This window comes from Schistocerca americana, chromosome 5, assembly GCF_021461395.2.
Source record: "Schistocerca americana isolate TAMUIC-IGC-003095 chromosome 5, iqSchAmer2.1, whole genome shotgun sequence".
NCBI classification, from domain to species: Eukaryota; Metazoa; Arthropoda; class Insecta; order Orthoptera; family Acrididae; genus Schistocerca; species Schistocerca americana.
Genome location: NC_060123.1, coordinates 447,895,508 through 447,911,141, shown reverse-complemented (window position 1 = coordinate 447,911,141; position 15,634 = coordinate 447,895,508). Strand labels below are relative to the sequence as shown.

General features: G+C 37.8%; 1 protein-coding gene across 4 annotated transcripts in view; it reads left to right on the top strand.

The window, feature by feature from the left end:
- LOC124615480 overlaps positions 1–15,634 on the top strand; it is a 107,437-nt gene that overhangs the window by 66,372 nt on the left and 25,431 nt on the right. For all 4 annotated transcript variants that reach the window (XM_047143407.1, XM_047143405.1, XM_047143404.1 and 1 more), the window contains one exon: positions 13,344–13,531. In XM_047143407.1, the coding sequence (XP_046999363.1) occupies positions 13,344–13,531 (188 nt within the window). The remainder of the gene's footprint in view (positions 1–13,343; positions 13,532–15,634) is intronic.

Below are 15,634 nucleotides of genomic sequence, written 5' to 3'. Positions count from 1 at the left end.
TTGAGTTACTAATGAACAGGTATTGAATCAAATTGTGGAGTAAAGAGCTTTCTGACACAATTTGAATAAAAGAAGAGATAGTTGATGGAATAAATCTTGAGACTTAGAAGCATAGTTAATTTAAGAGTAAAGGGAAGTTTATATACTACAGAGGTAAAAAAAAAAAAAAAAAAAAACGGAGGGAGGCAACGGCTTTGAATATGTTTTCTTTCATATCCTATCCTCTATATCCAGCCACTTGCCTGGTTGGGAAAATTTGGTACCTTTCCCATTTTGCAGACAAACAACCATTATTGCGGTGGGGGGTCACCACTTCCAAAAGCATTTTAAAGGTACTACAAGCTCTGGTGTATCTGAGACGGATGTGAGAGTAAGCCCAATATTTACCTAGGTGGATGTGGAAAACTGCCTAAAAGCCACACACAGGTTGATTGGCACACTGCCCTCCCTCGTTGACTTCCTAGGTTTATTTGATCTGGAGCCAATGTGCATCCCTGTGTCCTTGAAGCATTAACATGCTTGGGTTTCAGGCATGTGAGAATTGAAACATTCAGCAGAGTAAAATGAAAGTGTGTTGTAGTATTAGTGCAGAGATGAAGGGACTTTCATAGAATAGACTTAAATGTGGAGAGAGTTGTCACAACACTCTTTTGACTAGACCACAACAAAAACGCCATGCATTTCTTTACTTGTGTTGAACAAAATATGGGCTGACATTGATGAAAATTGCAATACAAAAAAGGATACTTGTGTCTGAAATGAAGTTTGATACCACAGATCAGGTGCATGAGAATGCCCAATTAATTAAGATTACAGAACTGTACACAATTTAAAACTTCAAGAAATCAGTATGGTGTGAAATGTCCACAACTGTGATACATCACTGAACAGAATCAGAGAGGTCGACAGAGATTTATTCCTATTTTGTATGCAAGTCCACAAGACATGGTCAGGTTGCTGAATGACCATAATGACGAAGTTGCTCACTGTTCATATCCCGAAAATGATCAGTAAGCAAATATGCCAGGTTAAAGTGCGAGTCAGGAAAGTAATGATATATAATGTGACAGCTCAATAAATTTCTAACAGAATTTACAAAATGTATATTTTTGTATAAAAGTAACTGTGATATTAGAACTTCTTTTAGTTTTGAAAAGTACACGTTTGAACCACTTCTCTACTTTCTTTCTATTTCTACACAGTGTGATCTCTTTTTCTTTTTCTTTTTTTTACTCAAATTAATTACAGGAAAACTATTTGGAGCATTGCTCTCGTAACTGATAAACATAGTTCATTAGACATTGTATACATGAAAATGAAATAAAATGTTAATCTTGTTATACAACCAATCATCATTAACCTTATTGAAAAATATTGTGCAATATGTTGAAACTTTTCACACTTGCTCCCCCACTCATGTGATTTCCCTTTTCATACCACACCAAGTATTGATACAGTTCAGTAACTGCATTGTGCTATAGGCCCTTAAACTTTACTCACAAAACAATATTAACCTATTTTTTTCCTTTTTGTAATATGTTCCCAATATTCTTACTGCTAGCACCATATTATGTCCTTGGGATGCTGCTGTAAGTTCTCCATGTTGCTTCTTCCATTCTTGTATGTCCATGACTTGTTCAATAAGACTGTGGTTAATTGATCAGTAGCCTATACATTTATCAAAATCGACCAAGTATTCCCTACCAACCAACTCACTTTCAGTAGGACAGACAAACTCTTTAGGTTTTATTACATTCTTACATTCCCATTAAAATACTAGGAGGAGGAAAACAAGTTATGTTAAGGAAAAAGGTAATCACTCACTGTATAAACTCTGATTAAAATTACTCGGTGATTAACAAATGGCAGTGGTGGGTGTCGACAAGGGATCTCAGATCGATTCCATATTCCTAGATTTCCAGAAGGCTTTTGATACCGTTCCTCACAAGCGACTATTAACCAAATTGCGTGCATATGGAGTATTGTCTCAGTTGTGTGACTGGATTCATGATTTCCTCTCAGAGAAGTCCCAGTTCGTAGTGACAGACGGTAAATCACCGAGTAGAGCAGAAGTGATATCTGGCGTTCTGCATGTAGTGTCATAGGCCCTCTGCTGTTCCTAATTTACATAAATAATCTAGGTGATAATCTGGGCAGCCCCCTTAGATTGTTTGCAGATGATGCTGTAATTTACCGTCTAGTAAAATCATCAGACGATCAATTCCAATTGCAAAGTGATCTAGAGAGAATTTCTGTATGGTGCGAAAAGTGGCAATTGGCACTAAACAAAAAAAAGAGTGTGAGGTCATCCACATGGGTACTGAAATAAATCTGATAAATTTTGGTTATACGATAAATCGCACAAATCTAAGGGCTGTCAATTTGATTAAATACCTAATATAATAGAGGGAAACATTCCACGTGGGAAAAATATATATAAAAACAAAGATGATGTTGTGACTTACCAAACGAAAGCGCTGGCAGGTCGATAGACACGCAAACAAACACAAACATACACACAAAATTCAAGCTTTCGCAACGAACTGTTGCCTCATCAGGAAAAAGGGAAGGAGAGGGAAAGACGAAAGGATGTGGGTTTTAAGGGAGAGGGTAAGGAGTCATTCCAATCCCGGGAGCGGAAAGACTTACCTTAGGGGGGAAAAAAGGACGGGTATACACTCTCGCGCGCGCACACACACACACACACACACACACACACACACACACACACACACACATACAGACATATGTGGATGGATATGTGTGTGTGCGCGCGAGTGTATACCTGTCCTTTTTTCCCCCTAAGGTAAGTCTTTCCGCTCCCGGGATTGGAATGACTCCTTACCCTCTCCCTTAAAACCCACATCCTTTCATCTTTCCCTCTCCTTCCCTCTTTCCTGATGAGGCAACAGTTTGTTGTGAAAGCTTGAATTTTGTGTGTATGTTTGTGTTTGTTTGTGTGTCTATCGACCTGCCAGCACTTTCTTTTGGTAAATCACATCATCTTTGTTTTTAGATATATGATTAAACACCTAGGAATTACAAATATGAGCAACTTAAATTGGAAAGACCACATAGATAATATTGTGGGGAAGGCGATCAAAAGACTGCGCTTTGTTGGCAGGACACTTAGAACATGTGACAAACCCACTAAAGAGACAGCCTACATTACACTTGTCCGTCTGCTGCTGGATATTGCTGCGTGGTGTGGGATCCTTACCAGGTAGGATTGATGGACGACATCGAAAACGTGCAAAGAAGGGCAGCTCATTTCGTGTTAGTGCGTAATAGGGGTGAGAGTGTCACTGATATGATACGCGAGTTGGGGTGGCAGTCATTGAAACAAAGGCGGTTTTCTTTGCGGCGAGATCTATTTACGTAATTTCAATCACCAAATTTCTTTTCCGAATGCTAAAATATTTTGTTGACACCCATCTATGTAGGGAGAAATGATCATCATAATGAAATGAGAGAAATCAGAGCTTGAACGGAAAGATGTAGGTGTTCCTTTTTCCCATGCACCATTCGAGAGTGGAATGGTAGAGAAATTGTATGAAAATGGTTTGATGAACCCTCTGCCAGGCACTTAAGTGTGAATTGCAGAGTAACCATGTAGATGTAGAGTAATAGGCTGTTGTGGGTCAAGTCCTGTTCCACTAGTGAAGAATTGTCGCATCAGCTAAAGACGTTTGCGATGTAAGTAAGGCAGGGGAGTCCAATATGAACAGACCTTCTGTGTGTACCGCATCTGTTCCTAGAGAGAGGGCATAGGAGGAAGGATGTAGCCTAGTGCGTGGAAGCGGGGAGAATGCTGACTACTTTCTGGGCATCTAGTACGCAGTCTATGGCCCCAGGACAAATGAGATTATGGAGTCTCTTAGGAGAAAAACAAATTATGTTTTTTGATTGTAATGTAATAAAGCTCATGTGGTACTGTTAGACAGAGACTTCCCATAGAGAAAGAATGTGTTAGTGTCATGTTAATGGACTTAATTGCATATGCAGTTATGCAGTAAACATCTGGAAACAGATGGTCAAAAGTGAAAATACATGTTCAGTCATCATGTGATAATTTGGTATAAGTCGTTAGTCGGAAAGCTTTAGCTTTTAACCAACTAAAATGACCAAAATCCAAATGGATACTTTTTTTTTTTTTTTTTGCTGTATATGGTGACAGTGTTTTTGGAGAAAAATTGGAAAGAATAGCATGAATGACTTAGAATTTGCTAAATAAATAAGGAGAATTTGCTAAATAAACAAAGAGCACATATACCAAGAAGATAAGAATTGCTACGGGGGCAACAAGAAAAGAAGCAACAATACAGAGCCATACAGTTAGTTGTGAATTTAAATTGTTAGCGAATATCATCAATATTGCAGAGTTATTTGACATGGAAAAGGGATAAATCCCATTCAAATTACTGACTAAGAAGAATTTCAACAGAGATCTTATCTGCGAGACGCCGAAATCATTGTTACTGTAGCATGTTCGCGCTACAGATACAGCAGAATACAACAACCCAGGGCTATCTTTGGCTACTGAAGGTATATAGTCGCCTTATCACAGTCTACAAGCACCAATGGCATGCTGTCATTAGCTGGCAGAAGCAGCAACCATTTGACGAGATATTACACGCGGTGAGCAGTGAATTTTGTCATAGTGTATGTGTGAGTGGATTTTTTCTTATGCCTATTGCATCACAAAGCATGGCTTCGGAAGCAAACGAGCAAAATACTTTAGTTGCTAAAGCAAGAGCTAGCTGATAATAATAAACAGTTAATGGAAAGCGTTAATCAAACATTAGAAGAAACTAGTACTCTCATAACAGGTTTAAATGATTAATTGAAAGAAAATAATGGCAATAATAAAAAAAATTGTTTGTCACCTTAAACACTAAATTTGAGACTTCGAGCACAAATTTCAAAATGTTGTCTTTGACGTTAAGGAGTTCAGGGAAATGCAAAATAGGATATGATACAAGAAGCTATTTCTAGTAAGGTAACTGAAGCACTAAAAGAGTACTTAACATCTCAAATAATAAAGCAGGGAACAAAGTTAACAGATACTGACACAAAGGTTAACAGTCTCACAGAAAACTTACCTGATGAAGTATGTCAAGTATTAACTACAGAGTGCAAGTAATATTTTCATAACGTTAGAGATAAGTTCGACAAAGTACAGCTTGAAATTTCTGATGCGAATATGCAGGTACACACACTTAACTCTTTTGGAAGCTCAGCTTCAAAACTTTTGTAAAAGATACCATTAGTTTACAGAATAGCTCGACCACCTTGGAAGGTAAGACTACACATTGCTAAGAAGAATTAAAAAAGCTTTGGAGTGCAATTACAGACACTGAAAATAACATGCAAAACAAGCAAATTGGATATGGTCGTTGTTTACCTGTGGATCTGGTAGATGATTTGCAATTCAGCAGTGGCTTAAGTTTGCCAAAACAGTTCGCCTAAGTTTAAGCCCAAAGGAAAGTTGTCTCCATCTATTTCTTAAGAGTATTTAATCATCACTCAGTAAGTGGAGTGATCACACGAAGATAGATTTCACGTTAGGACGTTTATCCAGAGACGCAGCAGAATGCAGTACTGCTCATTCTGATGATTTTAAATCATGGGAGATTTCCAGGACAAGTTTAAGTGGAAATACTGGTCATCCAGTACCCAGTAGAAGCTAACATTACAGCTTTTAGATCCAAAGTACTAAAATAGTTCATGGGTACACAAGAAATATATCAAATTGCATTAACTGAAGCGAAGTATTTAGATGCTGTATTGGATGAAACTTAGTTATAAAGTGTTGATATGTAGGCTGCCACACTGTCCTAAAAGAAATATGGTGTATAGAATTGTTGAATGTAGGAGATTTACTATCCTATATTGAAGGCTTGACACTAAATACAGACAAGAATGAAATGCAGCAAGACCAGGAGAGAAACAGTAATAATAGAAACTGGAAACCATGTAAAAGTTCAGGTACATTTAGTAAAAGAAGGAAAATAATTACAGCAGTTACACGCTAACAGTACGAACAAAATAAAATCAGATGAAAATAACCAGATTAAGTTGTCTCACATGTTTGTATTTCAAAAGTAACATGATGACACAGGGTAATGCGCCACATACAGATGTTATAAATACTAACCAAGATACGATGCAAAGTAGCTATCCTATGATTACCATGGAAAACGGAGAGAATCCTGGGTCCAGGGCCAAGACCCAGGATATTACTGAACACTATGCAACCCGTTTGTAGAAAAATACATAGTTTTCAGCAGAAAAATATCAATCAAGAAGTGTTTATTAGAGGAGGAACTACATAATAATGAGGAAATGTTTAAGCCTATGGTATCTAGAGTTCTGTGTGGGAATAATGTAGAGCTATATGTAGATTCTGGTAGTGAAATTTCTCTAATATCCGAAGAGTTGTTTACAACATGCAAAATGAAGGAAAATTGCTGATATTACCCATAACTGGAGTGTATATAGGTAAAATAGCTGGAAATAAAGGTAAGCTAATTAAACAAGAATCGCAATATGAATTGGATGTCTTTCTTTCCCAAATGTTATTAATAGTATCTAACATAAATATGCAATTATTGCTAGGTTTAGATTCGTTATTGAAACATCATGTAATAGTTGACTTTTCCAGTAGAACTTTAAGATGTAGTCTGGGCGACTGTAGGGTAGAAGTACCGTTTCAGCCAAGTTCACTGTAAATACAGAAATCTTCCATTCAAATAAAATATACTTACTAACTAGCACTAACATATTAGTGGAACAGAGTACTGAAGTAGTTCTTGATCAATCCAGAAAAGATATTCAGATAAAAGTGTTCCAGTCAAATTCATTGACAGATACCCAGAAACAAGAGGTTAAGTGCATATAGCAATGTCTTTTTGGACAAACCAGCTGAAGTTAGCAGTTACATTCACAGGTTTAAAATGAAAAAAGGCAGAACCTTTCTTCTATAAACCATATCCAGTACCAATTAATCTCAAGAATGATGTCTAGGAGGAGATTAATGAAATGATAGACCAACATATAATCAAGTGTAGTATTAGTGCATATAATAATCCTCTTTAGCAATAAAGAAAACTACAGGTGGTGTCCATCTTGGTCTCGATGCAAGGACTTTTAAACAAAGCGAAACAGAAAGAGACAGGCCTGTCAGTGTAGGTGAGTTATTAGCTAAGTTTGCAAAAGCTAAGTATTTTACCTCGATGGATTAAACATATGGTTACTGGCAAATAAAATTAAGTGAGGAATATTAACAGTATACCACATTTTTATATGATGGTTGATAGTACCAATTTCAAGTACTCCAACTTGGACTGAATATTGCAGTATTAGTTTTTATTAGAACACCAGAGCAAGCGTTAGGGAGAGAGTTGCTTCAGGAACTCTTTATATATGTTGACAATATCCTTTTGGTTTCAACCGATTGGGAAGAACATTGTAAGCCTTTGATTAAAACCCTAAGCAAGTTGAGAGAAAAAGGGTATCACTACCAAAATATCAGTCACATTTTGGTTGAGGAAAGCTGAAGTTCCTAGGACGTCTTGTAGGAGTGAACGGTATTAAACTTGACCCTGAAAGAATTAGAGCAATCAAGGAGTGTCCAGAACCAAGAAACGTGAAACAGCTACGTTCGTTTCTACGTTTAGCCAGATTTTGTAGAAAGTATGTATGTGGTCAAGAAATTAATGAACCACGTCTTCTAGCACTATTTAAGCAAAGAGTGGTGTGGCTGTGGCTCAATGATGCATCCAGAGATTTCCAAGGTATAAAGGATGTATTGGTTAAGACTCCCATTTTAAAACATCCATTGATGAGTGAACCTTTTAAACTAACTATTGACACCTCAGAATACGGGATAGCTGCAGAGTTATTTCAGAACGACTGGAAACAAAGAATTATTTGTCATTGTATGGAGTATACAAAAATTTGAAACATTAATTTGGGGATCCAAGTTGATAGTCTATACAGATCATCAGGTACGGATTCTTAATGGAGAGTAGATTATTACGCCACAGGTTAATGCACTGTGCACTTTTTCTTCAAAAATTTGATAGTGAGATCAAGTACATTAAAGGATGTCAGAATCGTACCAGACACATACCTAGGTTACCGTTAGGAATAAACGAAATCAGACAAATGAGAGGACCTGGCATTAATTTTGTTGTAAATTTCTTAAGTATAAGTTATATACAAGACGAAGTGTGTATCGTCGCTAGAAGTATAAAGCAAGAAGTCAGTGTATACGTGTATTTCAGAACGACATTTCAGTGATATCAACAGACAGATTTACGCTTGTTTGAGAGGCATTCATGGAAAATAATAGATCAAGTATTATTTTGACAAGAACACCAAAACAATTCTACATGGAAACTGTGTACTCTCTAAAGTGTTGAGTTACAGTTAATAGCATTCAGATGCAATGGAAATTGACATTTTGGAATGTGTAAGTTTATAGCACATATTATAGTTTATTATTTTTAAGGTTTGAGTAAAAAAGCCACACAAGTGATATGAACTTGCCAGACCTGTCAGAAAGTAAAAAGGAATAATAAGGGCATAGGTTATAACATGTATCCATTTATACCAAAAGGATTGCATGATTTAACAGCATCGGGTTTTGATGGGCCTTTGCCAACCAGTAGAGGTGGAGTTACATATATTTTTGTAGTGGTTGGATGTTGGCCCAGATATGTAACATTATATCCAGTGAAACATGCCAGCTCAGATACAGTAATCCACTCTGTGCGTAATTATTTTACCGATTTTGGAGAAACCAGAGAGATTTTTAACTGATAATGGCCCACAATTTATTAGCCAAAACTTAAAGAATTCTTAGCATTGGAAGGAATACGTTACATAATCACATGTAAGTGTAACCCAAAATCCAACCCTTGTGAGATGAACAACAACAAGGAGACAGCTTAGACAATGTTGTAAAAGAAAATTTACAATGAGTAGTAGATAAATGGCTGCATAAATACGAGGGTTGGAACTTCAATAGTGGCAACTATTTATTTAGAGCTTGTACAAAATAGATACGTGTTTCAAAGTTTTACTGACCTTCAAAGTAGTCATCAGCATTGTGTATAACCCTTTGCTGGCTATGTGGAAGTCATAGGATACTCTTAGCAGTGCCAGTTGTGTTGACAGTTTGAGTGGCGCGGTCTATTGTCCGACGAATTTGTAGCAGTTCTGAAGCAAATGCTGTGAAGTGTTTCCTTCAGTTTAGAAATAGAGTTGAATTTACGAGGGCTTAGTCAGGGGAGTGCAGTAGGTGGTGTAGCACTTACCAGCCCCATCAGTCAAATAAATCAGTAAAAGCTTGCACTGTACATGCTTGAGCATTGTCCTGCAGAAAGTATCATCACTTCTGTCTCTTTGCTGTTCATTTTTGGAACACAACCTACGACTAGCTTAGAGACAGAAGTGATGACACTTTCTGCAGGACCTGACCACCATTTTGCTATAGACCGCTCCGCTTGAACTGTCAACACACCTGGCACTGCTAAGAGTATCCTGTAACTTCCACATCACTGGCAATGGGCTATACACAATGCTGGTGACTACTCTGAAGGTCAGTAAAACTTTGAAACACGTATCTACGAGGGGCGTTAGAAAAGCCCATGCAAAAATAAAAACTACTTATGTGTAGGGGTAAACCTCTTATTTTTTGACATAGTCTCCTTTTAGACTTACACTTCGTCCAACGATGTTCTAATGTGCTGATCCCTTCCGAATAATAGGAATTGTCCAAGTCTGCGAAATAGCTATTAGTTGCTGCAATCAACTCCTCGTTTGAATAAAATCTTTGTCCTGCCAGCCATTTCTTCAAATTGGGTAACAAATAGTAGTCCGAGGGAGAATAGGTTAGTCTGGAGAATAGGGGGGATGTGAAACGAGTTCTAATCATATTTCCATTAATTTTGCGACCACAACTGCTGAGGTGTGTGCTGGTGCATTGTCGTGATGGAAAAGGACTTTTTTGCGGTCCAATCACTGGCATTTTTCTTGCAGCTTAGTTTTCAAACGGTCCAATAACGATGAATAATATGCACCTGTAATAATTTTAGCCTTTTCCAGATAGTCTATGAGGATTATCCCTTGCGAATCCCAAAAGACAGTCACCATAACCTTTCCACCTGGAGGAATGGTCTTCCGCCTTTTTTTGTGCGGATTCTCCCTTGGTAAGCCATTGTTTAGATTGTTCTTTGGTCTCAGGAGTGTGTGTCTACCACAGTGACGAAACGACGCTTAAAGTCCCGCGGATTCTTCCTTGCAACACTTCACACGATTCCATTTTTGGTCAATCGTGAGCACTCACGGAAACCATATTGAGGATAGCTTTCTCAATGTTTATGCAAAATATTATGCGCCAGCTCATTTGAGATACCCACAGCACTAGCAATCTCACGCACCTTAACTCTTCTGTCATCCGTCTCCATATCGTGGATTTTATCAATGATTTCCGGAGTCATAATCCCCACAAGGCGTCCAGAACATTCAGCATCACTTGTGCCCATATGGCCACTCCGAAAATTTTGGAACCACTTATAAACTGTTCTAATCAAAGCTGCAGAGTCACCGTAATGTTTATCGAGCTTGTCTTTAGTCTCCTGAGGCATTTTGCCTTTCATAAAGTATTGTTTAATCACCACACACAAATCTTTTTTATCCATTTTTTGACAATCACTTGACTTTCTTGATTCACACGAATGCCAAACACAAAGAAATAGACCAATATGGCTGAAACTTGGTGTGCTTTCTTTCCAAAGATGCCACTAACTAAACAAGACCTCAATAAACGGCGGTGGTGCCATCTCTCGGACTTTGCACGGACTTTTCAAATGCCCCTCGTATTTTGTACAAGCTGTAAATAAATAGTTGCCACTATTAAAGTTCCAACGCTCGTATAATGAAAAAGCTAGGACAGCTAACTTTGATGTGGACGACTTGGTACTAATTAAGGAAGTGCACCGTAGGTCAAATCTGAAGAAAGAGAGACAAAAGTTTTTCCCTTGATATAGTGGTCCTTACAAAGTTTTAAATGTATCACATCCCACAGCAGTTTTCTTTTTTGATCCAGAAACCATCCAAGAAAAAGGATTATATAATATTGATATGTTAAAGCACTATAAGATACCATTAAATTAAACCTAAGAAAGAAACAAAGTAGCAACAAAGATCGTTCTTAATGGTGATAGTGTGGCAAAGTATTCCTACAGTGTAAGATTGCTGTAGTAACTGTGATACATTAAGATATCTTAATCGCACATTATAGGCAAATAGTAGCAAAAACTTAAGTGTTCAACCACATACTTGACACACATTACAGAAAATTGAAAGTGGTTTACGTGACTGAATCTTTGGAAATACACTATACCACTAACAGGTGTACGATACGTGTGTCTGGAAGATTTTCATTACCATTTGTGTTGTCATTACCATTTGTGTTGTCACTAGAACTGCTACCAGAATTTAATGAAATAATAAGTTTTTCAGTATAATTCTTCGCTGCTCATTCATTCTTCCATGCTTCCATGTTTTTGTGTGTACTGCATTATTATTCCAATCTGACAGTGACATTTGGTTTATCTTTCCTCTTCTGCTAATGTACATTTTTTGTTGTTCGTTGCCACATAAGTTTTTAACTTGAGCCCATATGAGGATAACGGAACTGAAGTGACAGTAGTATGGTGGCCATTTAAGGACCCTCTAGCCATATTCTTTGGCCAGTTCATCTGAAACACATAGAGGAGGTGGTTTATTTTGAGCCACGAGATCCAACAAATCACCCTTTCTACAGTTGTCTGATACAGTATTCATGTAATCAGTCGATAATTGTGTTTTCTGGAAGCTATCGTGGGCGCCTTATAAGGACAGTTCAATGATATGAGCCATTGCCATAACTGTTACTGAAGGACTGCTAAAGTTTTTCAAAAGCAAGTCGTTAAACCACTGCTGAGATATGCCTCTGTTCATTTCTTCATGATAATCAGATATTTTTGATCTAAACAACAAAATGCAGTTTTGCATGAACGTTGCTGATTTACCTCTATGGGGAAGAATGTCTGCTATCTTTTTCCAAAGGGTTGTGACATGGTTCCAGTTACTGTATCATCTGTCCAGCCTATACTCATTGAGTGGCTTACATTTACCCAGGTTTCATTGAGCCAAACAATGTAGTCAAAAGTTTTCTTTTGATATTGCCCTCAAAAATCCATGGTGTTATGTAACAGTATCACCTCTCACCATTATTATCGAGAGCTACGTGTTCCTTTCTCGTATTGTAATTATAAATATGACATCAAATGGGATCTCCCTAAAAATCTGCGACATTTGTTGATTGCTTCTCAAATTGTCTCCTCCTCCTCCTCCTCCTCCTCCTCTTCTTCTTCTTCTTCTTCTTCTTCTTCTTCTTCTTCATTTTGCCCCCCTGGTGTGGCTGGATGAGATGGTCTGGCCTCACCTTCTTCTGCTCCATACTGTACTTTCCTATTCTCACAGCAGTGTTTTTGTGAATTTCTAATGCAGTGTTCATAAGCCTGCTCTCTCAATGCAATGCCCTGACCATGTAAAGATGTGTCCCGCACAGCATGCGTCCTCAGATGTACTCTTACCTTCCGATGTTGAAATATTGTGAAAAAAATATAGTTACACAAATGTAACACTCCTCAGTTGACAGCACTGCACATTTTCACCGTACAACTGCTATACTACCAGTGTAGGTTTGAGTATAGAGCATATCTGAGTGTAGTTTTTATATATACCTTGTGAATAGTCAAAGCCTCTACTACGCAGTGAGTTTTTACCTTTATGCTTGGTTCATTCTGTGAAAAGTCAATTGGTGATCATTTTTGTTTGGTGGCAATTCAACGCAACTTGCATCAGCAAATCTTTGTTGCAAGTAGTGTCATATTCAGGTCTATCTGTTTTTTTATTTTCTGTTTTACTTCAATGTAAATTTTACAGATTTTATGTCTGTAACAATGGAATGGCCCTCTTGCACTTTTTGCAACCTCCTGTCAGTGTTTGTGAAGTTATTCTTTCTGCGAAGCACAAGATGCGGTTAGATTTCATTTAAGATGCATTAGCTTCTTACATCACACCCTCAGTTACATGCAAAAAAAAAAAATTATTTTTGGAAGAAACATCCAGTTTTGCAACCATTCCTGGTTGTTTCTTTTTATTGTCTTCCACAGTTTTGCAATGCTCATTTTATCATTTCTATTGTAATTTTTATTTTGTACCGTTCTCCTTAATTAATATACATAATAGCCCTAAGTAGTGAAGTTGTTGTTACTTTGCTCCAGATCCAGAAGAATTTTTGACTTCTCTGGTTGCCCAGATATTAAAAGCAGAGCCATTTTTAAAGTTAAGTTCTGGTCAGGAAGCATACCACTACCAACTGTTTGTTGAGAAGGATGAGCAACTTGTTCTGCCCTCCGTTCAGCAGCTTTTCGACCAGAGCTTTTTAACCAGTGATATAAAACTTAAAGAGGTAAGTTTCTTGTCCTAATTTTTCCTTTAACCTCATATCATGTTAGCTGTAGAGCAATCAGTAAAGAAGCTTTCCATATCATACCTGCTTGCTTGCATTAGGTTGCTTGAACCACATACACATCTCCATTGCATTCTTTTATGGCTCCCATATTACTCTTTCACATGTGCTTTTCCCTCAGACTTTGATAGGTCTCTGCTGAAATATTAGTGACTGATGTCCCTCTGGTGTAGGTTCTCCCCCACCATCACCCGCCCCACCAATCGCCACCTCCCACCACACCTCCATTCTACAGGTTGCTGTTGAAGACTATGAATAACTTGAAACATCTCAGTGGGAGGAAATGTGGAAATAGTTGGGTCAAATCCACTACTATTATATGTGTGTTCCTTTGGTGCAAGGCAAGTTTGATGATGGGCTGAGCATCTCATAACTCTTTGCCCTTCTTGGAAAACATTGATTCCTGGCTACCATGAGGTTCCATTCTAAGCCTCCTGTGAGCCACCCTGAAACTTTCTTGGTAAATATTCATCACGTGTCTTTAAAACAAAACTGGCCACAGACTCACACATTACATTAAACATCATTAGTGACCCACAAGTGAAGTGACATTTTTCCTAACTGCTCAAGCCACAGAGACATAGAGGATTCGAGTAAAACGGTTGTAGAGGAAAAAAATTTTGTAGAAATGAATGTTCCCTCACAGTGCCGGAACAAATATCCGATCTGGCTGGTTATCAGGTTGAGGATAAAAGCGTCTCAGTTGCTTGTTCGTTTGTCTGAGACATTTTTATTATTCTTATAGGTGGCAAAATGAAGCAGATTTAGTGCCTAAAAAGTTAGAGTAGTCCTTGAAAATGGAGCTGTAGCTCTGAAACTTGTTAGACTTTAACAGAAAAATAAAATACTCAGAGTAAGAAGGCAAACTGCTACTAAAAGTGTCCCTTACCTATCTTCATACAAGTCTTGTACAGCGGATTCAACATACAAGCATTCATTTAATTCCTTTTTAAATGAGTACCATAACTCCCATGTAGTTGAACTAATGACTCAAATAGAGAGAGATACATGGACCCTTCATTGCTCTAGACATGTACCAGCTGGTCATGTCTCTGATCAGCATTTACATGCTACCCTCATGGCTTTAAAGCAAATGAGTTCTGGCCATGCAGGGGCTAACCTGCTCTGTCTCATAGTGTCCTTCAGATGATCCACTGTATGAATATAACAAAGAGTTAGTTCAATACACATTGTTCTCCTGTCAAAAATGCAGTAAAAAGATATTGTGCTGGGCATGAGGGCACATTGAAATCCACAGTAAAGAAATGACAGATATTTGCAGCCAATCAGGATTGTGTGACATCTCTATATCTTCATCTGTATTCTGCAAACAGCTGGAAAGTGCATGGAATAGAGTTCTTCCCATTATACCACGTGTTGGGGTTTCATCCTGTCCCATTCTTGTATGAAAACAAGGACGACTTCTGAAATGCGTCTTTGTGCACTTTGACGTGACTAATCATGTCTTTGGTGTCTGTATGGGGCAGATATGTTGGGGGCTGTATTATTTTCCTAAATTCCTCATTTAGTACTTATTCATGAAATTATTTAATAGCCCAGTGTGTCTGGTGCACTCCATTTGACATCATGGGCTTTCAGTGTTAAGTTATGAACACCCTTCCATTAGTCTGATAATCTTTTTCTACACAATAAATGATTTCAGACTTGTTCCACACTTTCCCCAAAATACGACATCATTTTTCAATGGTGAGTGAGTATAAGCAAAATATATGGTCCTGTGATCATCATATGATAGAAGGTTTCTTAGTATTTGTGTTGTGAAACATGTATTTCTGAGTATACTGTTTATGCAGCCTACATGTATATGCATATTTCGTGGTGTTCTCTCATGATTGAAACAAACCAGTGAGACTATGTGCTGCTGCACTGCTTTGTATGAATTCAGTGTTCTCAATTAGTTCTGATATGGTTTCCGTCACTCTTGCGCAGTATACTAGAATGGTGTGCATGGATGTTTTATAAGCAGTCTCCATTGTAGACATCATTTTTCCACTATCCTACTAATCAAATGATGTCTGCTGT